Here is a 27,237-nt window from a genome sequence, read left to right as displayed (position 1 = left end):
AAAGAAAAGTAATAGGAAAACCAAGGAAATGAAGGCAATAAATGTTTGTCAGTGCAGCGTGCATATTTATGATGTAAACAGCTGGGGCCCGGGACTGAATTTAATACATCCGAATTGGTCCCTGCTGCATCACCTTCCCAAGTTTCCTTAGTCTCAAATAAATTGAGCCAGCCCCAGGTTATATATATTGATTACAAAAAAACTATTACAGGTAGAGAAATATATTTTTTATTTGTGGAAGTATAAAGACCACATATACTCGGATGTTAATGAATCACTGTGGTTGTAGGTGCTTTCATCATCAATGTATATTACTATTAATGTTAGTTGGTTGCATTAATTATTTAAGTAGGTTGTTTTCTAATACTCACTTCAACAGGGTCGCCACTTGGTTGGGAAAATAGTGTGGGATTACTACATTTCTGAAAAACTTTGGGGAAAGGTCCAAATTTTTTTTAAGTGTTGGAATATAATGTGTTTTGCATAGGCTGTTGTACTTATATGACCCCTTTGCAAAAACCAGAGCTTTATTAAGACTATCTTTGTTGATATGAATGGTATGTGTGGTAATGGGCTATGATTTACTTGAAGAACATACCGTAGTTGATGGCATATAAAAAAAGTTTTTTGTTTACAAAATTATGTTTCGAAAAGCACATGTGTTGTTTATGCGAAGGTTCAAACAGCATGAGTTAAAATTCAGTACTAAATGTTATTTTTACCCCTGATGATCAGGAGTACCCATTTTAACTCAGATGATATTTAGACATAATAATTATTATTCATTCCAAAGACATTTCATAGTTTAAGAGGACGCCTTGATAGCTTAACTGGCTAAAGCACTCAACCGGACATTGAGGGATCCGGGTTCGAATCCCGGTCAAGGCGAATGATTTTTACACTGAAATTGTTGCATTGAATTTTTATTCAATTTTAGAATGTTGTAGTTGGGATTGTTATTATTAAGCTCATTGCTATTATATTGTATGAATATGATGTTGCTCACTTCTGATGTCGAAAGAGATACAAGCTTAAGCTGAATGAACTTAATTGTATTTTATCACAAATAATCAAAGCAAAACAGTGTGTGCTCCATTTGGTGGAGTGCTCCGTTATTGTGCGGACTGTCAAAACGTTTTTCATGAAATGAGGGTGCGTCCTTCATGCTGTCAGATGTGGCAATTGTATTCCAAATGTTCTGGGGAAATTAGCGCATCTTTAGAGGGATAATCTGGAAAGTATTATAATTATGATTCATATATTTTTCCTTTGGGTACAAATCTATTGGAGTGTTTTATTTTTTTCATCAGATATTCCTCTTGTGTTAGCTAAATTCAGAATTCTGGTTTTAGTACATGTTTATTATCATATTCCAGGTGATCATGAATGTAATTGCTTTGGACAAATTAATTTCTAGTTCCTTGAACCTAGCATTTTGTTAATGAATGTCAGTGATTGATTGAAGGATTAATGTTTTTTTCTGTTTTCTTGGTGGCTGAGCAGATCCCTTCTGTGTGAGGAGACAATACCTGGTAGTCCTGTTCCTGCTGCTAATGATTCTCGAGAATGTTGTCAGGATATTCCTGAGAAACAGTCAAAGGTTGGTGAATTATTTAATTTGTCTACTGAAAGTAGCCATGGGTAGAATTATGATGCATATAAATTATAATCTCATAGAAGTTGGCATACATTTAAGTCTGGACAAATTCAAGTACCTTTAACATTGGTTCATTTATTTTAATTATTTATCTCTGAAAAACAATTGCAGGTATTGCTCAATATATTTCTATTTAGGATTTCATGTTCTAATAATGCTTATAAAAGTATAGGATTTGTGCTGGCTTTCGTGTTAGTATCTTCAACATTGGAAAATTTGCCTTTTTTTGTAAATATTACTTGGAGATAAAATTGCAAAAATAAATTTTTTCAGTGATCATTTTGCAGTTTTCCTCACAATATTTTTTTACGATTACTCTTAATCAAGGCCATAATGCTAGTTTCATATCTTGGTGAAGAAAAGAATATTCATCGCAAACCGTAAACTCAAAAAATCAAATGAGCAAACTTTGCAAAAAAAAATTTCGGCTTTCTATAATGCAAAGTGCAGTAGCCATTTTATTGTGGAATGGTTTTTATTTCATAGTGCTATAATTATTTCTATTATACCAATACCTCTTAAAAATAAACTGTTAATATATCTAAATCAATATATTTTTGGAAGGTCAATTCAAATTTGGAAAATATATTCAATATAAACTTAAATGTAACATATGTTGGAACATGCATCACCCTCATCAACCATGGAGGTTGCTTCCTGACAAGAAAACTGTGGTTGGTAAACCAATTAGTATATTTTAAGTTAAGGGCTAGGTTTTGGTGTCCACATTAATATGGAAAAAATTCAAAGGTGAGATGTTTCAACACTTCATCAAGTGTTAAACAACTGATGACTACTTCTTGTAGCTATAGGCCATCTTTCTAGTAATTGTAAGGCCCCTGCTTGAACTCCAGTCTCAGCATTTTGTTTGTGATATATTCATAAACCTCTTCTTTTAATTGCCCAAGTAATGAGCTCCCTGGCACCATGATCTATGCAAGTCAGTGCAAACCAAACTCGACTTACATTCTAGAGCACCATCCATCCTGTAACCTTAAATATAAATATCTTAATTGCCCTATAACATTAGTGGGGCTTTGTTTATGGTAAATTTATTTTGTTGCTTAATTAAAAAAGGCATTATAATGATAATATCATGTGGGGGACTTAAAAGTTCAAATCCTCGAACTCCTCCTAGGGGAAACTTAAAGGGAAAGAGGGAAGTGAATGCAGTTCGGGAGGGGAAAAATATCCAACTAGTTGAAAGGGAATGGGATGCATTTATATAGGAGTAAAGTTTGCAATCATCATCATTGATTTATCAGTTGTAAGACTGGTTTGATGCAGATCTTCCCTCAGGTCTTCCATCAGCAAAATTCTTCATATTTCTTATTCGCGGCATCTGTCATTCCTTTTTTTATGCATTTCATTTGGAAGGCTTTCTCTGTAGTTATTGAATGATGCATTGATTATAATAAAATGCATGGAATTTATAATTGATAGTAGTTCAGTATTAAATTTCACATGAATGTGACTGAAAATGAAAATTTATTACCTTCAAGGTACCAGAAATGCCATTTGCCAGTGTTCCTGGGAATGAGAATAGCAGCTCGAGCAGCCTCCTTCGTTCAGAGAGTGTGAGGAATGATGGGAACATTTGTGGTGGCCTATCATCTAGTGCCCAGTTGTTGAAAGGCTCCCTAGAGCCATTTGCCTGTGAGAGCAATATCACCACCAATCCCCCCCCGTGCCGGCCGTCGGCTGCACCATGTGCTGCTGCTGCTGCTGCTGATGATGAACCAAGTGCACCAGGAAGTGAAAGCACCAGCACCACTGCACCTAAAGGGAAGGATGCGGGTGGGAATGATGCTGCACCTGTGATGGATAACACTCCTCCAACCACCCCTGAAAGTTCGCTCTCCACCATTTCGGGTTCACCCAGAGAGTGAGTATAAGATTTTTACTCAAGCTTATGAAAGTATTTGGAAAATATTGACTTGTTTTCCATTTTGTATTTCAGAAGTATTGAGGCATTATCACTTGTGTGGTTTTCTATTTAATTTACTTCTTTCCAAGTGCTTCAGGCAATTTGGACAAGTTTTGGCATAGACCAAAGCAGCTGAGGAATGTGTCATAAAGTCGTAAGGGATAGCAGTAATAATATAGAAAAACTTTGAATTTAGGTACCCTGATTTGCTTTAACCTTAAAATTACATAATATTGTAATGGTCTGGCCGTGACATAAATCAATTGAGTAAAAACCTCAAATTTATGCTTCTTTATCTGGAAATTGTGTAAAATGTCGAAACCACTTAGAGATGATGGAGCGAGTTTTATCCAATACTACCTTGATCAAAAATTTCCCGGAATTTATTCAGAAAATTAAAAATACAAGTTTATTCATCTAAATCTATATTTCAATGCAACAATTTCAGAGCGTAAAAATCATTCGCCTTGACTGGGACTCGAACCCAGATCCCTCAATATCCGGTCGAGTGCTTTAGCCACTTAAGCTACCGAGGCGTCCCCGGTAGCTTCGTGGCTACCGGGGACGCCTCGGTAGCTTAAGTGGCTAAAGCACTCGACCGGATATTGAGGGATCTGGGTTCGAGTCCCAGTCAAGGCGAATGATTTTTACGCTCTGAAATTGTTGCATTGAAATGCACATTAGCGGATGACTCCGTTAAAAGTTACTGTTGCGGCATCTCCCGCAGTTTCTTTGGAATAAATCTATATTGTCCCCTTCAAAGTAATCCCCATCGACTGCAACACACTTATGCCAGCGCTTGATCCAATCCTCGAAACATTTTTTATATTCGGTTTTCGGTATGTCCATCAGTGCTTCCTGCGATTTTTCCATTACTTCCTCTCGGCTGCTAAAACGCGTTCCCCGTAATGGTTTTTTAACTCGATTGAACAGAAAGAAGTCACAGGGAGCCAAATCAGGTGAATTCGGTGGCTGTTGGATGGTATTTGTTGCATTTTTCGTCAAAAAATTACGAATAATGATAGCACTGTGCGACGGTGCGTTATCATGGTGCAAAATCCACGAGTTTTCTGCCCACATTTCTGGTCTCTTTCGGCGAATTGCTTCACGCAAACGTCTCATAACGCCCAAATAATACTCTTTGTTTACTGTCTGGCCTTCTGGCAAAAATTCATGATGCACTACACCGTTGTAATCCATGAAAACCGTCAGCATTGCCTTCTTTTTTGACTGAAAACGACGTGGTTTTTTTGGTCTCGGCTCATTTGGTGAACGCCATTCACTTGCCTGATGTCTGGATTGCGTGTCGTACTCATAAACCCACGTCTCGTCTCCAGTAATGATCCTTTTGATGAATGTGGGATCGGATTCAGCCTCGCAAATCATGTCTTTTGCGACGTCAACACGGTCTCTCTTTTGCATGAAATTGAGGTCTTTTGGCACCAACTTTGCTGCTACACGACGGAAACCCAAATCATTAACCACAATGTCTTGGGCGGATCCATAGGCAATGTTCAAGTCCTCCGCTATTTCTCTGATGGTTAATTTGCGGTTATTGACCAACATTTCTTTTACTTTATCAATTTTTTCACCGACTTTCGATGTCGATGGTCTGCCACTGCGTTCATCATCTTCGATTGACTCACGACCACTTCTGAACCGCTCGTGCCACTGGTAAACGACCGTTTTTTTTAGAGAATCGTTGCCGAAACACTTTTCCAACATTTCCAACGTCCGTGCGCCACTAAATCCGTTTTTTACGCAAAATTTAATACAAGTTCGTTGTTGCAAATTTAAATCCATTTCTGCAATTGTAAAAAATCGCCAACACACACAGAGATAGATGTACTCTTGGCTACGTAACTTTTGCAAATGTCAAGTTATGACACTAAGATTTAAAGGGAATATCAACAACAGATGTACCAATTTAACAAAAAAAACAGAACTCAAATCGGAACGATGGGAGCGCCACACGGTGGTTATTCCGGGAAATTTTTGATCAAGGTAGTATTTACTTACTTTTAATTAACTTTTAATTTAATTACTTACTTTTCATTTTTATGTTAAAAGGGCCTTTGATTTTTGCCAAATAGGAATATAATTTCTTATGGGGGTTTCCATCGGCCAGTGATAGTTAAACAGAGAGAGTTAAAGTGGGATAATGAAGGGGGAAGATTAAACCGGGAAATGTGGGCTAATGAGGCTTGATCACTGACTGGAGAATCCATTGGGCACCTGCAGGACCACTTAGATGCTGGTGTAACTTGTATTGTATCCTAGTTGCACTTAATCCTTGACTTGGTAGTCCTTGAGGCAGAGATGTACTGTAGTAAAAGGGTAGTTTGTGAGGGACAAAAGGTCTTTAAGTGAGGATAATAGGGAAAGGAAAGAGAAAAGGAGGATCTGATAGTGATTTGAATTGAGGACTAGACAAAATCAAATACATCACCCGAGTAAATGGCTACAATTTATAAATTGTTTTTAAATTTATAAATTATCAAATCTTTTTAAGTCAAAAGGAAAGAGATGTAGAAAAAACGTTTATGGAGCTATCTCAGATGTGGATGCCAAACTCTGCTGAAGTAGATGGTAGGCATTAGCTTGGAGACCTGAGAAAGCACTGCTGAATAAAAATGTCATTACTGAAATATGATGTGAAAGTCTCCTTTATATAAGTGTAAGTTACAGAACCAATGTTTTTGGTTTTAGGTGCCATTCTCATTTATAAATATAGTGGAAGCTAACTGACCTAGCACTACAACCTTTGATTTTCAGCCATCCAAGTTATATTTTTATTCACTCATGTCATATATAGCATTTAATTTGAGATTAATCAAGGGTGAATTTTCTCACTCTGGAAATCAGCTTCGTTAATGAAATCAAAGTTCTTCTCATGCTTTTATTCTCAGTTGGGTCAGGATTGTTTGAATGGTTTGAAAATTGTTTTTATCTCTTTAAATTGAGGTATATGAACGAGATTTTTTCATTTATGAAAATGTAAAATGGTGTCATATGATTCAAATGTTTATGCATGCATCATAGTTTAGTTTGTTTTTCTCATTTTGATCACTTCTATTCATTTTTAGGGAGAGGGGTGGTTCATCTCCAGGATTGGACAATGACAGCTCAAAATCTCATAGGGAATCCTCAGAAATAGATCTTGACAGTCCAGTTGAAGGAAATAAGGTGGATCATTTTAGTGAAGGTAAGTAATTTTTGTGTCATTGTTTTTGGGCTAGTATTACTGCAACTTATAAAGAGAGTTTAATCAGTGTCATCAAAATATTGTGAGCTCATATAATTGCCATTGTGATGCTTTATTTTTGACTGAGCCAATACCTAGAAACATTGTGAATTTCAACTGTGAATGAATTTCAACTGTCAATGTTATACATTGTTCTTGAAAATATAAAACAATTTTTTATTGTGTCTGCTCCATATTGGAAGAAAATGTGATTGAATGATATTTATGTTCCCATCCTTGAACTGAGAATATCTAGGATTATAATCCTAGTTACCAATAGCTATATTTTTATTGCCCTAGGAAACATTCCTTAGTAAACCCATATGGAAGTTAATCCTAGGAATATTAAGAGGCATAAGTATTTATATTTTTTTTCATTTTTTAATGGATGAATTTGGATATCTGTAGCAATTACCAGTTAAATTAGAAGGAATTGATTAATATGATTTCCCCATAAAAGACGTTTTAATGCAGGAAATAATCGCAGATTAAAGTTAGTTATTTCCGGTCTCATATATCCATTGAGGATTCTTACACTAACCACCAACCCCTAATTAAAACCTTATCCTTTCCCATCAGTTGTTGAAACTTACTTTTTGAGTTTTCAATATGATCCTCTATTACGATGCATTTCTTTTATGACGTAGAGCTATAATGTCAAGGTAGACTTTTTTTTTAGCACTTTTGTGTACAATTATGTTTCCACTCTCACATCAAGGTTTTCCTTTCTTTTTGGTTCCATCATTTTTCAAAACGCAGATCTTTCTGTCTCAGATTCCCTTCTGAACATTGATGTGTCCATCTCCGAAGACAACAACCAGCTCATGCTCCTGCAAGGGCTGAAGGTTTCTGGTCCACAAAAGAGGTCTGGGGTACAAGATCTTGAGAAGGACACTCCTAGCCATGCAGCTGGATCTGCAGGCATGCAAGATTCGCCATCAAAGAAGAAGAGGAGGACGCACAGGAGATCTGAAGATCCAATGTCTCAAGGGGCCAAGAGATTGAGGCATAGTTCAGGCCGAGGGCGAAACCTTGGTAAGTTTGTTGAATTAGTTGTGTTATTATTCCACTGATGCGATGAAATTTGAAATGTTGGCCAACATTTGTGAGTCTCATAATTTAGAAATGTTTGATGGTTGTGTGGTATTCAGATGCTGGGAGGCCTGACCATATATGTGACCACTTCCTAATAGCATAAGCATTAGAAGTTATCATTATTATTCCTTTATTTCATTATTAATTTAAAAGGGTGAGCAATTAGAGGCTTGTGCTCATTATTAGCCACATTGCCAGCCATTATGGAGAGTTTGATTATTTGTGGCTTAAAATAGCTTCTGCCTGGCTTAAAGTACCCTGTATTGTTGCCTTTGCTGGAGTTACACATATCTCACTATTTACATGAATGGTAACGTGGTAACAAATTCTTTTGTGCCCCAGCTCTATCTTTTATGAGAAACAGCAGGTGGCCCAGGGTGGGCATTAGCCATCCTATCCTGGAACTCTGTCTTGCTATTCATGGGTCTTAGTTGAGCTCTACCTTGGCCCATCAAGACTTACTTGAGATTGATAACTGTGCTGTTGGATGCAATAAAAATTTTGAAACTGATAGTATGATATTCATTGTCGATAGGGAATTTTACATTGGAGTAATTCGAAAGGGTGGTTCTGAAGGCAACATACTTAAGGATTGTTTTTAAGTGATGAAATAGGATGACTTTTGAATCTTAACCTCGGTCTTCTATAGTCTGCAGAACTTAATTTGATTTGGAAGTCTGCCCTTCAATACTTTGGACATTTTTGTGAACTAAACAAAGCACCATGTATACGATGTATTTAATTATCTAATTTAGTGTTCTCAGTTTTGTGAATTATATACACTAAATGGGCAAAATGATGGTCCTTACCCAGTATTGAAATAAGATGCGTGTAAATATTGTAGAGAATTAATACTATGCTGCATACATGTATATGAACAAGAGAAGTAATCATAAATTTCATATAAATCACCCATGGTACAAACGTATTTACGTACTATATCTGCCGCAATGTGTGGCAATGTTTTTTGCCAAAATCGCCCATTGAAATATCCATTATCCTTAACTGATGATAGCATGTTTCCAAGTGGCATCACAAACAAATCATAGTACTACATTTGTCATTTATCTTTGAACTAAGATTAATTTTAATAGATATTAAGACAAGAGTATTTAATTTACTATTCAATATTTTTGCTAGTCTTGAATGCTGATTTTTTTCATGATTTTCGGTTTCAATGATTTTTGATTGATGAAACTTCTCAGGAACTCCTGTCTCTGAGACAGTAACAAACAGGTTGGCCACACATACTATGACCTCACAAGTTTTGCTGTTGAACAGGGTACTAGCAAGTGAGGCAAACATTTGAAAAAAATTTTGTTTTTCTTGTTTGTTTGCAGGTGGAAGTGACAGTGATGACACATCAGAAAATTCCACTAGCGGGGGATGTACTCCTCTGACCAGTACGGAGAACGTAGTTTCCTCTAGGTCACCACGGCCTTCCAAGTACAATTTCTATGTTGAGCTGGGTAAGTCTAGTTCTGGGAGTCTTGCCTGTTTTTCAGTAATTTCTCCGTTCAAGAATATCTCTTATTGCTTTGTCGGAACGAATACCACTGAATAGTGTAAATAATAATAATAATAATACATTTATTTGTCCGGAGATTTGTTGCATATTCATACATACACAAATATAGGACCCGTCAAATATAATTTTCACAATTTCACAATAGAAGAGATACAATATATAAATATATATCTATATATATACATACCAATACACTAGTATAATTACATATCAATTGTTTAAGCCGGAATTGATGCATTGCGACAATTCAAGGTATTCATTTACAGAATAGAACGTATTATTTTTTAAAAGGTTAAACAGCTTTTTCTTGAAAACAGGTACTTTTGTTTCATATTTGATTTCATAGGGAAGTTTATTGAATAACCTTAAGCCCATTGCTTTGGGCCCATGGGCAGTATTGTGTGTCCTGACAAATGGTTGGTGCAGGTCATTGCAGGTCCTTGTGTAGTGACTATGGTAATTGTGGTTGCACTTGTAATGGGAAATATTACCCTTTGCATGTAAGATGACATTAAATATATATATGCAAGGTACTGGTAATAAACCAAGTCTTTTGAAGAGAGGTTTACATGGTGCATCGCAAGGAGCATTGCTCATAATGCGTATAATCCTCTTTTGGATTTTGAAGATTATGCCCACATGGGGAGAGGAACCCCAGAAGAGGATACTGAAAGTAACACGAGAATAAAATTCACCATAGTAAATGGATAGAAGGACCTCTAAATTTACAGAATACCTAATATTTCTAATAAGGAAGCATAGGGAGCTTAACTTGCTGCGTAATTTGAAAATATGTTCCTCCCAAGACATGTTTTTCTGCAGGACTACTCCCAGGAATTGGGTACTGGAATTTTGGGGAATGCTCACACCTTCTACATCTACTGAGATTGCAGATGAAACTTTCTTTTTATTAGTAAAATAAATCAGGCTGGACTTATTTATATTGGGTTTTAGAAAGTTATGAAGACACCATTCATTGAAAATCTGAGCTACTTCGGCTGCTCTTTCTGTCAAGCTGTCTACTGAGGAGGCTGATACAATGATATTTGTATCATCAGCATACAGTATTGGGTCTATCCCCTTAATGAGCTTAAGATTGTCTGGGAGATCATTGATATAGATTAAAAATAAAATAGGACCAAGTACAGAACCCTGGGGAACACCCAGTGTTACTTCTCTACCAGGGGAAACAAATTTGGAGCCATTTCTTGAGAGCTCAACATACTGATGCCGTTCACTTAGATAAGATTCAATCCATTTGTAGGGTGTGCCTCTTATACCATAGCATTTCAGTTTATATAGGAGTAACTGATGATTGACGAAGTCAAAAGCTTTACTGAAATCGAAAAATAATCCTAAAGTTTCAGTTCTATTATCCAATCCTGAAAGTATTTGATTCACCATGTGATATGTGGCTGTTGTAGTGGACCTTGTTTTCCTAAATCCATGTTGAGATGTGGATAATAGCTTATATGTCTCAAGATATGATACAAGACGTTGATAAAAAACTATTTCAAATATTTTCCCCAGCTGGTTTAACAGGGATATTGGTCTATAAGAATTCATTGCCATTTTGCAATCTTTCCCTTTGTATATTGGCACAATTTTTGCTGATTTAAGAGGGCTCGGGAAGATTCCAGTTTTTAGGGATTCATTAATTAAGAACAGCAGCTGATCCTTAATAGCATTAAACGACCTTTTTATGACTATCCCTGGGATGTCATCTAATCCAGGACTAAATTTGTTAGGTAATTTATTGATTACGTTGGTCAGTTCCATGGCTGAACATGGGAATATATATAATGAATGGCATGAGTTAGGAATTTGAGAATAATTAGCCGAATTGACTGAAACTGTGGGATTTTGATGGGATAGATAGAAATCATTCAGGATGGAGGCCATTTTAGAGTAATCTGATATAGCATTACCAGCGGAGTCCTGCAGTTGAAGATCTTGTACATGATGTCGACCCTTGGATTCGTTAATAATTTTCCAAATCTCTCTAGATTTATTGTCTGCATTGGTAAGTCTAAGGTTGTTGAAAGATTTTTTGGCATGCTGTAAGGTTTGGCGATAACTTTTCTTGAGTACTGAGTATTCTTGGCGATCTGCTGGATTTGATTTACTTTTGTAATACACTGCGGCATCTTTCATTTTCTTTGAAAGCCAACGAATTTCATCAGAGACCCACTGACTTTTGTAGTTAACAGAAGAGCTTTTTTCGTATGTAGAAGAAATTTTTCGTATGTACGCCAAACACTGTGTAAACATAATCCAAGGAGTCCAATTCATGACTAGATTAGGTGTTGCATTTGTATTGCTCAAAATATCACAGATGTTAATGTATATTTCATTGAAATATGTTCAAATTTTGTGCGGTGTTATTAAAATTGGATGTATGTTGCTATTGTGTAGATCCAGAATTGGATGGCACTCAGAGGATAGCCCTTCTGCAGCAGAAGTTGCAGGAACTTAGGAAAACATACATGTCTGTCAAAGCAGAGCTGGCCTGCATTGATCGGAGAAGAAAAAAGCTGCGAAGGCGAGAGAGGGAAGGTAAGTTGTGGAGTTAATTGTTATTATGTTGTGGCATACTTAAACTTAAAATTACTTTTCTTTTAGAGTTACTTACATTTTGAGGCTGCAATTCTTTGCATATTCATGACATTTATGTATAATACGCTGTTTTCTATCCACATACATATCAATTTAACAACCAGTGCAGTAAAACAGCCCTGAGGGGGGGAATATGCACTATAACACTCAATACTTAATGTAATGATGTTTGAGGTGTTTGGATTATGTTACATTTGACCGGAAAACCAGACGAATAGTTTTCATGGAGAATAATTTTACCTTTTGTGTGAATTTCTATTATAGCTGCATCCAGACTCATTAGGCATTAGGGAACATGGATTTAGGTGCCTAAATGTTAGGCGCCTAAACAAAAGGCAGCTTGAGTTTTGACACCCTACGTAATAGTTCTGCCATCTAGGTAGCTAAGAATAATGAATAAACAGATGGTGTCCGAATTTGACGTAGATTGTGCAAACAAATTTTGTTGTTGAAAAACTGCAGAATGGTTTTTGTGTAATTCTGAGTTCACTTTGCAATTCATTCGGTAGTCTTTTATTAAAGTTTTCATTTCTGTCTTTTAATTCAGCAATATGGGTGATTTTTGGTACTATTTTTGTATTAGTTTGATCTTATCGGGCTATGTTTAATAATTGATTATTGGTTTTTTTATATTTTGCTTTTATTATTAGGTCAGATAGTATTACATTTAAAAAATTTAATACTTTTTATCTTATTATATGGCATTTTACTTGGGGTTTATTTTTCAGTCATTAATCCTTGTCAGTAATAATTTTTAGATATGCTTTGTGTCCTCTGTAGTTCATTTATATTTTTGCATATTATTCTTCAGCTAGTTGTCCTGCTTTTAGCATGTAGAATTATAGGGTTGCAATATGGTATATTTAGAATACACTTCTTGTGTCCTAAATCTGGGGATAAAATAGGTGCCTAAATTTTTGCCCTCTTGCTGCCTAACGATTTTGGACATCCCTCATGATGGCGTTCACCCTAAATCAGGCAATTTAGATGTCTAAATGACGAGTCTGGACTCAGCTTATTTAATTTTGGAGTGATGTGCTCATCTCTTGTACATCCAATGAAAATGGGATGTGTGCATTGATATTGAGTGAATAATTAAATTAATTTTAAATGTTTCATTTTTTCTCATCTGCAATTATCCACCTGATTAATTTGTTAATGATCTTGATTTCAACAGAAAAGGCAGCAAAACATGAAGTGGCATGCTCATGATGGTAGCCGTTCTGCTTGCTTCCTGTTCAAGCCAAAGGTGCAGTGATACTTGAAGCAGTGCTCTCGTAGCTATGTACTTCAGAAACACATGCCAAATGTGGGGACAATTTATAATCATAATGGTTTGCAGACACTTTCAGATTCGAAATTTACTGAGGTAGTTACTTAAGTGGGTGGCAAATTATGATGAATTTCATCCTGTCTATGGACAGAAGAGAGGATGTGTATACATGATTATAGTCTCCCCTTTTGTGGATCCCTTGATCTTTAATGGTTAAGGGTCTGAAATTTGAAATTGAAGTTCAAAGATAGCAAACTGTAATTTACCTGATTCCCAATAATTGCCTTCCTTTGTAAGGAACGTTAAATGTACATTTTGTTCTGTATCATGAATTCCCCCCAAGCCCTTAATTGTGTGATATGTTTGTTGTAATTAATAGGTTATTAATTTGTGTTTTCGCATCATGCAGTTGTGAATTGTTTTTAGAGATAGTTGTGTGGTCGTCTAAGAAAAACCCCAGTTGCCTCAAAAATTAGAATTAAATATTGTTAGAGCCCCTCCTGAAGCGTGATTCAAAATTAATGTAGTTTTATACAGAAAAAAATATTTTCATGGTCATTGTATATAGTGATACTGTCCTTATTGATACACCAGAGAATCAGTTGTTCAGTTAACATATGAATTATTCTGATAAACTATTGTATTATGAAGCAATACAAGGCAACGAAGAAATATGAGAGAAACTGCAGCAATCACCTTCAGGGTAATGTAATTTTCTGGCAGCAGTATTGTAAAAATGTTTTAAAGTGTTGAGAATATTGTAAAGTTGTACATGTTAAGCTCATCGCAAATAAGGAAATTATTTAAAAGGAGTTGAGAAATAACTTGTGTTCTATGAAATGGGACTTGTTTCTGACGATAAAGGATCCACATCCTTGAGTTAATGAATTTGGTTTGAATCAGAGGACCATGTTGCTTTTGTATTTTGTCTACTTTTCTACTCCTTTAATGACATGCATAATTTGTATAAGGCATGATCCAACTTATTTATTTATGCAGTGTTGAAACTGGAATTGAGTTGGCCCCATTGTTTTTATGATCTAAATGTTTTTATGTAGCTGTTAATGTGATTTCAGTCATAGGTTGTGGTTGTATAAATTGATCAATTTTTTGTTTCCACTTTACACTGTTGTGATGGAGATGTTTTTTTTTTAACTGAACTCCCTACCTATTGAAAAATATAAATTTTATTGTTTTATATTGAAGCCATTTCACTCAAATAGTTTTGTAAATCTACAGAATTAATCTCCCTTTCACAATTGGTGCATTTGAGATATTTATACTGATGTTTGTAAAAATACCATCGAATGAGAATATTCTGGTTTATTAAATGGCTAGATATGAAAATTTCTGCCATTTGAGTTTTTCGCCTCACATTATTCTTGCATATATTTTGTGTTATCAATACATTTTTCATTCATTTTATGTGCAAGCATGAGCAATTGAGATAACAATTTACATCGCCCTCATCCTGTTTCATTTCATGCTAAGGTAGAAGATGAGGGTGGTGGCTCTTAAAATTTAATTGTTTTGCTATTTTGAAATTAACTTTCATTTAAATTTTTACTTATATGAATGCAGTTCAGCACATTTTTGCTTTTCTCGCTGATTTAAATTTAGAGTCGACATGATATCAGATGAAGAATGGTACCAGATACAAGTGAAAGTAGTAAATCATGCAGTGCTGTTTCAGGACGGGATTATATATTTGTAGAATTGTTGGTAATCATAATTCAAAATCACCAATGTGTTGAAAAAACCTTAAGACATTATACACACTCCTTAATTTTCCAAAACAAAACCTTAAAAGGCGACATCCTAGCATAAAATGAGCTCTGATTATCGGCATCACGTAATGACCAGAAACTTGTATGTTCATTAGCTTAGTTTCAGGTGCGATATTGTGGTTTTGGAATGTGACCGAATAATAGTACTTTTCCACTTGATAAAGAATTATATATACTATAAATATCTATTTATAATTTTTTATCTGGTATTAAATTAATTAGTGGGAATGTGCTCTTATTTGATCATTAACAGATGTTATTTCGCCATGGGATTCATATTCTCCCTATGAATGGTAATGCCCTTCATAGAATGTTTTTAGATGAAAATCAGTCCGCAAAAAATCTTAATTGAACATTCAGAAATGGTTACCTGTGCAGTGCATATTCACTTTTCGAAGTGTTTCTGTTTCTACAAAGCATCAAATCTGGACCAATGTCACTCTTTTCTTATACCACAGCTACCAAGCACCAGTTATTTTTTTTATTAAAAAATGGTGGTAATAGTGGTGCATTTAGCTACATTAGTATATAGAAGCCATTTACCATTACTTAGAAGCAGTCATTCATATTGCTCCGAAATGAAATATTCACATCAAAGTACTTAATTGAGTGATATATAATTTATTTTTCCTTTCACAAATGTACTGTGTTATATGCTTGAAGCAAACTTTTGAATCTCTTTCAAATCACAATATGAAAGTCTTGGAAGTGATTTGAGAATATTCAGAAATTACTCTCTTCATTTGTAATTAGTATAGATACAAGGTTGATACCAGTAACATGGTTGTGATGAAACATAAAAGCTCCTTCAATTTTCCTCAAATTTAGTTAATTATTATATGGTTTACATTTGCACTTTTAGTATTAGCAAACATTGTCAAATGAGGTTTGATGGTCGAAAGTCATGCCTCAAATCCTTGAATGACCTCTAGGAAAGAAAATGTAACTAGCTAAGTTTGATTACCATTTTAAATATCTCTATTACATCAATTAACCGCTACAGTAAACTTCTCTAATATTACGTGTAATTTGTGAACAATGGAAGCCTAAGGATTAATTCCTTTACAAGGTGTTTGTTATTCTATTTTAACATTACCATATTGTATTACTGAAAAGTAATTGAAAGTAAGTTGACTTAGTTTGGAATTACAGAATCTTGAGCCAAAACATTTGGGGCCTGAGATGAGAATATAACATTCGTACTTAAGAGGCAGTAAAAAGTCATTGATTGCCTAGTCTTGGATGAATGACACAATGTACGAAGGTATCCATTTACGCAAAGCAATGTATAACTTATATTCTCCAAAGAAGGCAATTCATTGAAGTGTACCTAGAATAATTACGCCACAAAAATTTATAATCCGATACATCAAAGATTCTTTCCATTTGAAACCACTGTTTCGTCACATGGGCCATCTTTGCAAAGGTGATATGCTATCCTAAAGCGCCCAAACTCGTCTTGAAATTATTCAAAAATGTAATTTCTCATTCTATACTCCAACGACCTATGAGCTGGTGCTGCTTTAATTTGTCGTCATTATGATTTATCATTCCAAATACCTATTGTACTTGGGTGTTAATAAACTTTTCGCCAATAATTCAATTGATCACTCCAAGGCAAGCACAAGAACTCATTCTGTAAGTCAATACCATGTGCCTAATTTCTTCCGACTGATTTTTTATGATATTAAACTTCCCTCGAGTTAGACTGTGGTCACGCTGATCCCTGAAAATTGTCGGCAAGTTAGAATATATCAAAATTAATATTAGTTAAGACGTTATCAACGTCAGACGTTATCACATCCTCCGATTCAAAACCAAGGCATTACCAGTTCCTAATTCACGAAGGCTGTTATAGAAATGCATAGAAACAAACACGGCGTTGCATATTATTACTCTCTTTGCCCATGAACTAATATATTAAAGGCTATGGGGAATACTAAGCAACATTGAAATAAGTACATTCTATACAGAACCGGATTGGAATCGGCTAAAATATCTGGCTGTGTCGATCGGTGGCAAGTGTTATAGTTAAGTCACGTATGCCATACATGGTGATTTTTCCGAAAAGGTTGGTGGTAGAAGGTGTATTCATAAGGAATTGTCGAGATATTGTTGTGATAGATCACTAGAAATGGTCCAACTAAACAAATACGCGTGCGCTTGCAGATGAACCGATTCCACCAATTTCGTTGTTAGAGCTGCTCTCTTCAGGAAACAAATTGAACTGCATTTCTCCAAGGACAAGTTGTATTTTGATTGTGTTTATGATGAAAAATGTGTGTCCTCAAGGTCTACTAGCCCATTCTCGTCGGTGAGTAAATTTTTTTATATCAATCAAAACTTTTAGTGTTAGCACATAGGTTAAGGAATTGCGCCCAAAACTTGCCGTTATCTAACTTGTGTCAAGGACGTGTTTGTTTTATTTTTTTATTTTGCTCGTTGTTCAATACTTGCTCAAGAATAAATGTTAATGTGACTTGAACTTATTTACGTTGGAGAATGCAATAAGCCGAGTTGAGTTATTTTTACATTTCACCGGATTCAAATGAAATTGAAACTTTGCTTCCAAGATCATCAAATCATACTTCAGTTCGTGGACTATGACTCTTTGTGTATAGGAATGTGAAATAAAACTAGAAACCAGAAGTTAAAATTGTATTTTATTCATTACACTGCATCGTGTGGAACATTTTGAGAGGAAGGAGCGCATTGTTAAATGTTCCACGGCGTGTAAGTGCTTGGTTTATCAAAGCTGGAAAGTGTTATTTCTTATCACATTTCACCGAGTCCTGTTTTCGTGCATTCTGCTCTTAGTGGTCCTATGGTTGTACGTCAACTATTTAATTCGCACTACACCCCGAATCAAACGTAATCACTCGCTATTACAGAAGCAAACTATGTTACGACGGAGGTAATTACAAATTAGACGACTAAGTGCCTGTGGTAGCATGCGTTTTGTCAACTTTAATGCTTTGCGGGTTATTGCTACATGAGGCTGGAATTCTAGCAAAACAACTCTGATAATTTGAATTTATAATGATCTTGAGAGCAGTTATATTTTTCTAGTTCCAATATGGGAGGCCACAGCCTCGGTCAAGGACACAGGAGGTAACCCTGAATCTACCCTTTATGAGTTTGAGGTTTGTAAACTCATATACTGGGATAATTATTCAAGTAATCGAGTCTCATCGTCACCGCAGTTGCCACATTTTCCTTTAACGAAATGTGTGTGGTTGCAGTTTCAACCGATACTAATGAAATTATTCTTTATATATTTTTCTTGAATTCTATGGATAACTTATTGAATTCAAATTTTTATTCAAGTGTTTTGTGATTTGCTTACGTTATGCAGTCATTTAAATATGCTTACGGCTCTAACTGGTGATGCAAATGTTGACATAGTAGCAGGATGCAGTAGTGCAGGATCGGGAGGGGAGCGAATCGGCGAACAACCCCTTTGAAAGTACCGAAGATAAATGTACAAATTTCATTCCGTATTTCGACAAATATGAATGTGTCATTTCCATCGGTTGACGGCTCATTAATTCTTTTATGTTTCACCGTATTTGCATACGAATTTCACCTGTAACGATAATATCAAGTCTTTCATCCGTAATTCGTTTTGATGCGATGATATGCAGTCACAACTTCTTTAAAACGTTGTCAATCGTTATCAGGTAAGGTATGAGTTGCAGCAACATCAAATGTCAATGCAATAAGTTTTATCAAGCTGGTAGAACTAATTCAGTTTACCGTAACGTGCCTAATCCATCACACGGTCTGCTATAAAAAAGTAGAGCTGTTATACATAGACAAAACGGTCACCAACTCAAGAGGGCAAAAATTATTAGTCTGCTATCTGTATTTCCCGAACAATAATCGTTAGGGTGTACAAGTCACCTCAGAATATTTATTTTCTATGTATCCTCTTGAAGTAATATTTTTTTTAAGTGCTCATTAACGTTTAATTGGTAGAAGGCTGCCGGCAGTTAAAACATGGGAGAGCATAACTTTAGTCCAAAATTTCATCTGTTAAAATCTTGTTTGAAATGTGTTTATTCATATAATTCTTGGAGTGGCAATCATAATGCCACCATTATTCACTCCACAACACCAAATTACATTCCTGTACCCACTTGTTTTTCCTTCTGGAGATCTTTTCAACCTTGGTTCATTGATTTATAGTTGCTGGGATGTATAAGTTAATTTAGTTTACTAATTAATGGTATACTATAAATAGTTATGAAACATTAAGAAGTGTCCTTCATGAATTTTGATGACTTCATACCTCCTTTGTGCGCATATCATTTTTCTTATCAAACTTCACCTTCAGGTTGATTAAGGTTTCTCAGTTCTTCCACCGTGTCAGGGGTTCCATGCTAATATGGAACCCCTGACACGGTGGAAGAACAGGTGGTCCATGCTAATATGGAACCCCTGAACTTCAAGTAATTACACTAGGAAAGCACCAGATCTTACTTCACCTTCAGGTTACGCAGTTATTTCTCTTTTATGCCGTTTTCTTGTTTATCTTCTTACCACATCCAGAAGAAATTCTTTAATATGGTTCTCCGGCATCCTCTATGTTGAACATACAAAAACTTTAAGCCCATGTTTAGCCTCCTTTCTGATTCTTACTGTACAGCACAATGGTCATTGACTAATCTATGAACTGAGCCTCTCTCCTGCCAGCTCAGCATCTTATTTAGTTGTTAGATCTTTTGGATAATAGCTAATTTGCTTCTTTATGAGTTTGATCAATTGGTTCGATAAATATTTCTGTTTTGGATATCATATAATCCTGATCTCTTTCATCATTCGTCGTAGTACCTTGATTGTCCAACCTGAAAGATGTGTGAAGCTCTCTCTGTATTATTCAGGTAGTGAATGTAATAATATTATGCTTAGTTAAGGAATTAGGGCTACGCTATCCATCAGGCACAGTGGCGTGGGCCTACTGAAACATGATTAACAAAATAATTTACGGGGTATGATACTTAAAAAATTTGGGGAGAAAAATATTTTATATATTCAACCGTATGAATAACAACATAAGTTGACTGAACACTTTTTGGGACATGCTTTTGACCCTGGAAGGTATTACCTTGGAATCTGGCAGAGTTACAGGAAGTAATTTCGAATATCATTTATCTCCTTTAGTAGGCTGTGTTGTTATATGCCTGTAGGATGTGTGTTTAGTTTGGCCTAATTTCCTCTTTTTGCCTGTTCACTCATTAATTTGTCAGTTGAAGATAAAGAGTTTTGGTGGCGCTTGACTTTGTATTCAGTGCACACCACCAAGGGATAAATTAAATGTTATTTTAATATTAAAATATTTCTGTTGATAGTCTTAGTTGGCAGAAGTACTGATATTTCCCTCACATCAGTTTGAATTAACAATATTATTTTGTTGAAATTCAACTTATTCATCTGTAAATAATTTATATATACTAATATTTTCCATAGATTTTGGGTGAAGAAGGCAAGTGATGTAGTCATGTGAGGTGCTTGGTCATTTTTACAACTGGCTCATGTAGATGTTCGCAACTTCATTAGATTTAATAGGGGCATAGTCATTAGCCATCCATTGTGAAGAGGGGAAAGAGTAAAGGAGTCTTATGAATGAAAATTAAGGGTTGAAAAAGAATGTTTATTCATTGATCTTGCTCTCTCGCTGGAGGTTGTTGGTAGTGGGTGTTTGGAGGACCAGTATGATGTTGATAGCACTTGCATTTCTTTCTGAAAAGCATAAGAATGGGTGTTCAAAAGGCTGTGTTCATGTTAATTCCGTCTTCATCAGTGTGATTTCAAAATGACTGTATATCTGATCCCAAGGAAGTAAAGTGAAAGGGGTTAGGGAAGCAAGTGGAAGATCTAGAGAGAGGGAGGTGGTTGAGAGTAGGTTAACTGTATGAGGATCATTGGAAGAGGTGGCCCAGAGATAACAGAGCCTAAGTCTGAATTTGAGCAATTGTCAAACTCTGAGAGATGAGGTACATTCATAGCATTTCAAGGTGGTGGTTAGGATTGATTTATAAAGGAAGTAAGTCTAGAGTTGGTTTTGGAGGGGTGTGTATCAATTAGGTATTTGCTGATTCTGTAATTTTATGGTCTATTGCATCTAAGTGGGCTAAATGTTCCTTGAAGGTAATGCAAAATTGGTGTTTGGTTAGCCCAGTGTATGTATTCTTGCAAGATATGGGCAATTTGATTAGGTGTATGTACTAGATTTCTTAGGGTTACTGGTTAGGTCTTTTACATGGAAAGTAGTTTTTTAGATTAAATTGTCTGAAGAAAGAAATAGATCTATTGTTGTGTATTGAAGTCACAAGCAAAACTAAGATTAATGTCTGTGATAAAATCTTCTCAGACAAATTCCAAGAAACTACGGCAGATGCTGCAATAGTAACTTCTAATGGAGTCAACTGCTAAATATGCATTAAAATTCAACAAAATCCGAGCGTAAAAATCCTGGTCTCTGTGAATGATTTTGACACTCTGAAATTGTTGCATTGTAAATCTTCTTGGGCTATGTTCTTTATTTACAAGGTGTTACAGTAAGTTTGGTGGATGAATAGTGGTTTTCCAGTTGCTAGAGAAGTATTTTCAAACAGTTTCTGTTTAAAGTAGGTGATTCCTGGCATTACTTTGTGGAAGCCATAATAAATAGAACACTTAGGTTTCCCCTATATTTAATACAAGACCCAGATTTTGACGTTCTACACCATCATCAGGTGGAATTTGTAGAAGTGTTGCAAAGGATAGTATATACAAAGATAAGGGTGGGACATCATTGAAGGAATGAAAGAGGGTAATGGTTAAGGGAATATGAGTCCAAGGGCTATGGTTTGGTGGATGAAAGAAATGTGTGAAGATGGCTGGACTCTCTCAATCAGGAAATAATTTTAAAATGTGAACAGAATGATTGTGTAATTTTCAGCAACATATAATATTTCTATTCTCCTATCTTTGACCTTTTACCTTTACATAGATTAAGAATTTCTCAGCTCCGCAGGATACTCCCCTCCCCTCTCTCTGGTCGCATTCATCTTTTTCACCTGCCACTGTGCACAGGTTGCTTTTCCAAATTACCTGCCGTGTTCCTCCCCCAGGAACTCCGCCACATGCCAAGCCCTTTGATTCTCATTCTCTGAGGTATCTCCCACTTAGGAGTATCACCACATTCCTCCATAACGTGTGTTTTTTAAATGCTATACAAGTGACAACTCTTTTGTATATTTCACCGATGATTTCATAGAGCAGCAAAACCTGGGTTGTGTACCCCGTATCAGATGTTGCAAAACTTAAAATGTTCCTTTTAAATTACTCTCCGTGTGCTTAATTCCACTTCATTTCTAAGATGACCTAAAATAGTTTTTAAAAGTGTATATATGTAAACAGCACTTCAAGGACAGTTTGTTTCTTTTCCACCTCATTCATAGAAATTGGAAACCTTAGGAAATAGGATCGTTGATAAGATGCAATCATTGGTATTCTGATATCAGTTTTGGGTCAGTGTTAATATATGACATTTTGAGCAATGGCTGAGGCTTAGTTTAATTACAAGACCTGTCAATGATCAGCTGTGATTGTTTATTTATTTTTTTCCTAGCCTCTACTGAAAAGATCCCATGATTTTGGCTAGTGCTAAAACTTAATTGAGATTTTTATTTTGCATGAATATTAGCTCAGCTACAAGCAGTTAAATCAGGTTTTATTTCCAATTATCTGAGATTAAAAATCAGTGATTACCATGGCAAAAAGATTATTAGTTTGCTATTGCCAAAATTGTGCAGTTTACTAGATAGCATGGAGCAGAACCAAACCAAGTCCTGTTTCATGTTCAGATCAATGTAGACTTTATTTCCAACAGTTATAGAGTTTAAGATTTTTTCTTTAGCTATTTTTTTGAGGGTTTTGTATTCACATTCAAATTACATTTGCTATGGCAGTAAAGGTAATTAATCATTAAATGAATAAAACAGTTGAATGACATTTCATCAAGTTTAAATGAATTATATTGAAAAAGTAAATTTTGCTTTCCCCTTGGTGACATAGATTTCCATAATGTTGTGATTGATTATTCTTCAGAAATAAATGTAAAGAGCCTGGTACCAAAAATGGAACATGCATTGTAGTATGACCTGAGATTTAAATCTTAATACTGTATTTATTTTAAATATTTAATATATATGTATTTAGGTTTTGATTTTAGTCAACAATGTTGGAAGATTATTATGGTAAATTAACTAATTAATTTTAATTTTTAATAATTAACATAATATTTCCACAAATTAACGATGATACAACTTCTTATTTTGATCAGTTTAGTTTGATGTGATGTTTTATAAATTGTCATATGTGTATTTACTCACGACATAGTCTTAGTATATATATATATACTAGAGATATAGAATCCATTTTCTAATTTAGTCTTTTCTTCATAAGAAATATACTCCTGAGAACAAGGTTAAGTGGACCCAAGTACATGCATGCCTTTCCTTTAGTGAAAATTCTCGTCTACTTACCAGAAATTCGCTCTAACAGTCCTGTTTTTATTTCATAATCTCTTGCATTGGGTCATGAACTTAATAGAGCCAATTTCACCTTTGAACAAACAAGCTGTGTTGATTGCTGGCTTCAAAGCTATACCAATTAGTTAAAATACTGATTGATATGTGCAGAAATTATGGACAATTAAATGAAGAACACAATGTATATTTCCACTGTTCTTTATTTACGTACAACTAGTTTCTCAACACTTAGGCGTCATCATCAGGTTTATGAAGGATTATGGACAATGTTGATGACTTACTTATACAGGTTCATTCATGATTGCAGTTAACAGCTAGTCACTTGAAACTCTGATGAATGCACCCTTAAAAATCGTTTATAGCTAGTCCTGTAGCCTACAGGCATATGGTATGGAATGTAGCCTACAGGCACATACTGGCCAATAAAAAGGTAGATTCAAATTCTGCCACATTAAAAGGTGGTATTTTTTATCTAAGTTAATTTGCTTTTGGCTTTTAAAAACCTCATCCATGCCTTATTTACATTATGTATCGGTTGAAGCATTAAAAATGCAAAATTCCATTGTTTCAGTGTCACCAATATACCCTAATGAAATGTGGATTTTCATCCAAACTTCTCATAAGAGAGGAGGGGAACTTTAAATTTTTAAATGATATAAAAACTGGTCCCAATGAGTTTAATCCATCTCAAAACACGTTTATGAAATTATATGTATGTATATAGGACCTAACTGAAATAAATGTGGAAGTCAGAAACTCCATTAATCCTTTACTTTCCAAGTTAACAAATGTACAAATATATGGAATGCTGCCCAAATGTAAGTCACCCTATTTTCAATCACAGGTTGAGACAATATTTTTGCCTTTAACCATTTATTTCATACCAGTTGATCCTGCTATAATGGGCTAGCCTTAATGAATTAATAATACTATCTAAACTGAGTTATGCAAAGAAACATTTTCAGTGATCTCTCAACTCGGTGGCTTGTCATGTGAAATTTGCCCTGAAATCAGTGATTGTATTATTGCCCCTCTAACATTTTATTGCTTAATCCAAGTTGATATAATATGAGGGCACGTGAAATAATCGTTTCACATTTTTTTGTTACATTCAGCGTATCAATTGATCAATCTTTTTTTTTAATTTCAAGTTTCAAAACGTGATAAAATTGATGGTAAGGTATGTATGATGTAAATTATATCGTTAAAAGTTTTTTTCGACCGACCGACACCGGTTTTATGTACAAGGTTCATTAATATTCTAAATTATTTAAATAAGGGAGCATAGCAAATGAAAACTTTTCAGTGGAATTCCAGTTTGTATATTTTTTCATCTCAATATGGAAGAATTCTTCAAGAGTGATACCTAAAACTGTCTTACAGATCATTATCACTGAAATGTAGTCTATGATGTCATTGTTCACGTTAGTTATTTCCGTATGTCATAATGCTAGCATCACGTGGGTGCCATTGGTTGCTAAGAGTCAAATCATAATCCCTCTGAGTTTTATGAATCAGAGTTTGATCTATCCTTGTTGTTATGCAGCCGACATGGCTCCTAAAAGGTGGTAGGGAAGTCCGATTTGTTTGCTTGGAATGTCAGATGTTTATACCGTTCTCGATTCGCTGTCGTCCCGGTGAAATTTAAGCCCATTGTGTATGGTTAGCCAGTGAAGAGATTAATTTACATAAGTATATATTGGTTCAAAAGGGTGTTGGAAATGATATGGCTTGACCGAGTAACAAATGAAGTGTCTCGACGAGCGAATGAAGAGAGAAACCAATGGAAGGCAAAAGATGGATATAACAAAGTGAGTAGGTCTTGAGGCACGGTATTTTATTAAGGGATATGGTGAAAATAACCTTAATTGGAAAATCTGACCGAGGACAAGGTTCAGACCAATGCTCAACGTAGAATGATTATTAAAAATCGTGATTTCTGCTATAATATTTTTATTCACACGACCCTCGTTTCAAATCTCCGTCTCATCTTCAACACGGAGTGTTGGAACCCGGGTCGTGTGAATAAAAATAGTGAAAATCACAAGTGTTAATTATCATTTCTCTCCAATATGGAAAGTTTCCACGAAGATAAGCCTACTGAAACTACACGGTTCGTTGAATGATTCATTTGAGCATCTATGTTTTCCCTGTGTGACTACTGCCATTCATGTTTTTTTATTCTATGGAGGTGATAACTTTTTCTTTTGTAAATTTTACCATTTTTTTATTGTTTGTTGGTCTCTATTGATCTTACTTCGTGTTATACTCTTGTGTGTACATTCTAGTCAGTCCTGTAGGCTTCTATGCCATCCTCAGACATGGGTTGTAGGTTACAGGAGTCGTCAGCAAGGAAGGAATCACGAATGAATAAAGAGAGTAACAAGTAACAGGATTGCTTGTTGCTGGACTTCAATCCTCCGGACTAATAGCCTATGATAATTATATTAGCGGAGAATATTTTCCTCTGCTGATCATGAACTACGTTATGTGGTAGACCAATCGGTAGAGCAATCGGCTACTGACCGAAAAATGGGTGTTGACGTCTCTAGCTTTATCCTGGCTCATCCCAGTTACATTTTGCATTCACTAGCCTTGTTTAAGAAAGTTTCAGTATAAATTAACGTTCATCGTAATGAGATGTGGGCAGGATTTGAGGAAGTGATGGAAGATTGTGGGAGGGAACTCGGCGTTCGGTCTTCGACTCGTCTTAGCGAAAGGTACATAATAGCCCACGCTCCTTTGGAGACATGGGAACAGAATCCCCACGGAATCCGAATTAGGATCCGAGTTTCATTATAATATTCGTTACTCTTGCTCATCAACGTGGAAAGGCAATAAACACACAAGGCTTGGCACTAATCAGTTATCAAAACACGAGAGTTTTAAAATGTTTATAATTTTCATAGAAAAAATACGCATTAAAAGGGAGTACGATCAGCTACCGCTAATGTCGTCATCAGCTGGTTTTGTGAAAATATACAAGGGGGCAATTACTAAACGATCCGTGTTTGCTTAACGATGTAATTGCACCTAGTCGCAGCCTTTTATCTGAATTTTGGCCATCAGACATTCAAAGAAGTTTAATTCATCTCAGGATTTTCTTATTTCCGGTATCAAGGTGTTTCTGTCATAGCGTTTGACTTGCAGTGCCTCCGCTACTTGAGTCATTATCGCAAGGCTGACACTTTTGCATCGAGAAAGCAAATTCACTTTACTCATTAGCGATCTCAAGTGGGGAGGGGTTTCTTGATGTTTGTACAGTAAAATCGGAAGAGCGACAGTTTGATGTTCCAGCTCAAACATAGGCACAATGGTTCAATCGCTGCGGGCATACAAATATATCCTTAGTCATAGTTTTTGAAACATAAAATATATGTGTGTGAAACACTGGTTTGTCTCGCACGGAACTGCCTCGACAAATGAGGAATCGTAAATGAAAGGCGTTAGCCGGCTCGACGGCAACACCGCGCCATCCAAACTGGTCCCGGTCACTGCTGCCATCGCCACCAATCGCCCCGCTAGCGCCATGCTTCCCTCGCCCCGCAATCCTCACTCCCGTCTCCTTTCTCT

At 35.6% G+C, this 27,237-nt stretch overlaps 2 protein-coding genes and 1 non-coding gene across 3 annotated transcripts in view; all 3 read left to right on the top strand.

Moving 5' to 3' along the window:
- The window catches only part of LOC139699048 (microtubule-associated protein futsch-like), a 57,982-nt gene extending 43,331 nt beyond the window's left edge, over window positions 1-14,651 (top strand). Inside the window, exons 20-26 of the mRNA XM_071598051.1 lie at window positions 1,504-1,600; window positions 3,160-3,542; window positions 6,671-6,789; window positions 7,588-7,863; window positions 9,264-9,392; window positions 11,867-12,007; window positions 13,245-14,651. Coding sequence (XP_071454152.1) covers window positions 1,504-1,600; window positions 3,160-3,542; window positions 6,671-6,789; window positions 7,588-7,863; window positions 9,264-9,392; window positions 11,867-12,007; window positions 13,245-13,279 — 1,180 coding nt within the window. The 3' untranslated portion in view covers window positions 13,280-14,651. The remainder of the gene's footprint in view (window positions 1-1,503; window positions 1,601-3,159; window positions 3,543-6,670; window positions 6,790-7,587; window positions 7,864-9,263; window positions 9,393-11,866; window positions 12,008-13,244) is intronic.
- On the top strand, window positions 816-888 carry TRNAS-GGA (transfer RNA serine (anticodon GGA)). Its single transcript has one exon. It is a non-coding gene; the product is annotated as a tRNA-Ser (tRNA).
- Window positions 14,652-17,335: 2,684 nt separating the features above from the next.
- Window positions 17,336-27,237, top strand: part of ERR (estrogen-related receptor) — a 333,703-nt gene continuing 323,801 nt past the window's right edge. Inside the window, exon 1 of the mRNA XM_071597615.1 lies at window positions 17,336-17,441. The gene's annotated coding sequence lies outside the window, so the exon portion shown is untranslated. The remainder of the gene's footprint in view (window positions 17,442-27,237) is intronic.

Source organism: Hetaerina americana, unplaced genomic scaffold (genome assembly GCF_022747635.1).
Source record: "Hetaerina americana unplaced genomic scaffold, ioHetAmer1.1.p SCAF_9, whole genome shotgun sequence".
Lineage (NCBI taxonomy): Eukaryota > Metazoa > Arthropoda > Insecta > Odonata > Calopterygidae > Hetaerina > Hetaerina americana.
This window is presented reverse-complemented; position numbering and strand designations above follow the sequence as displayed.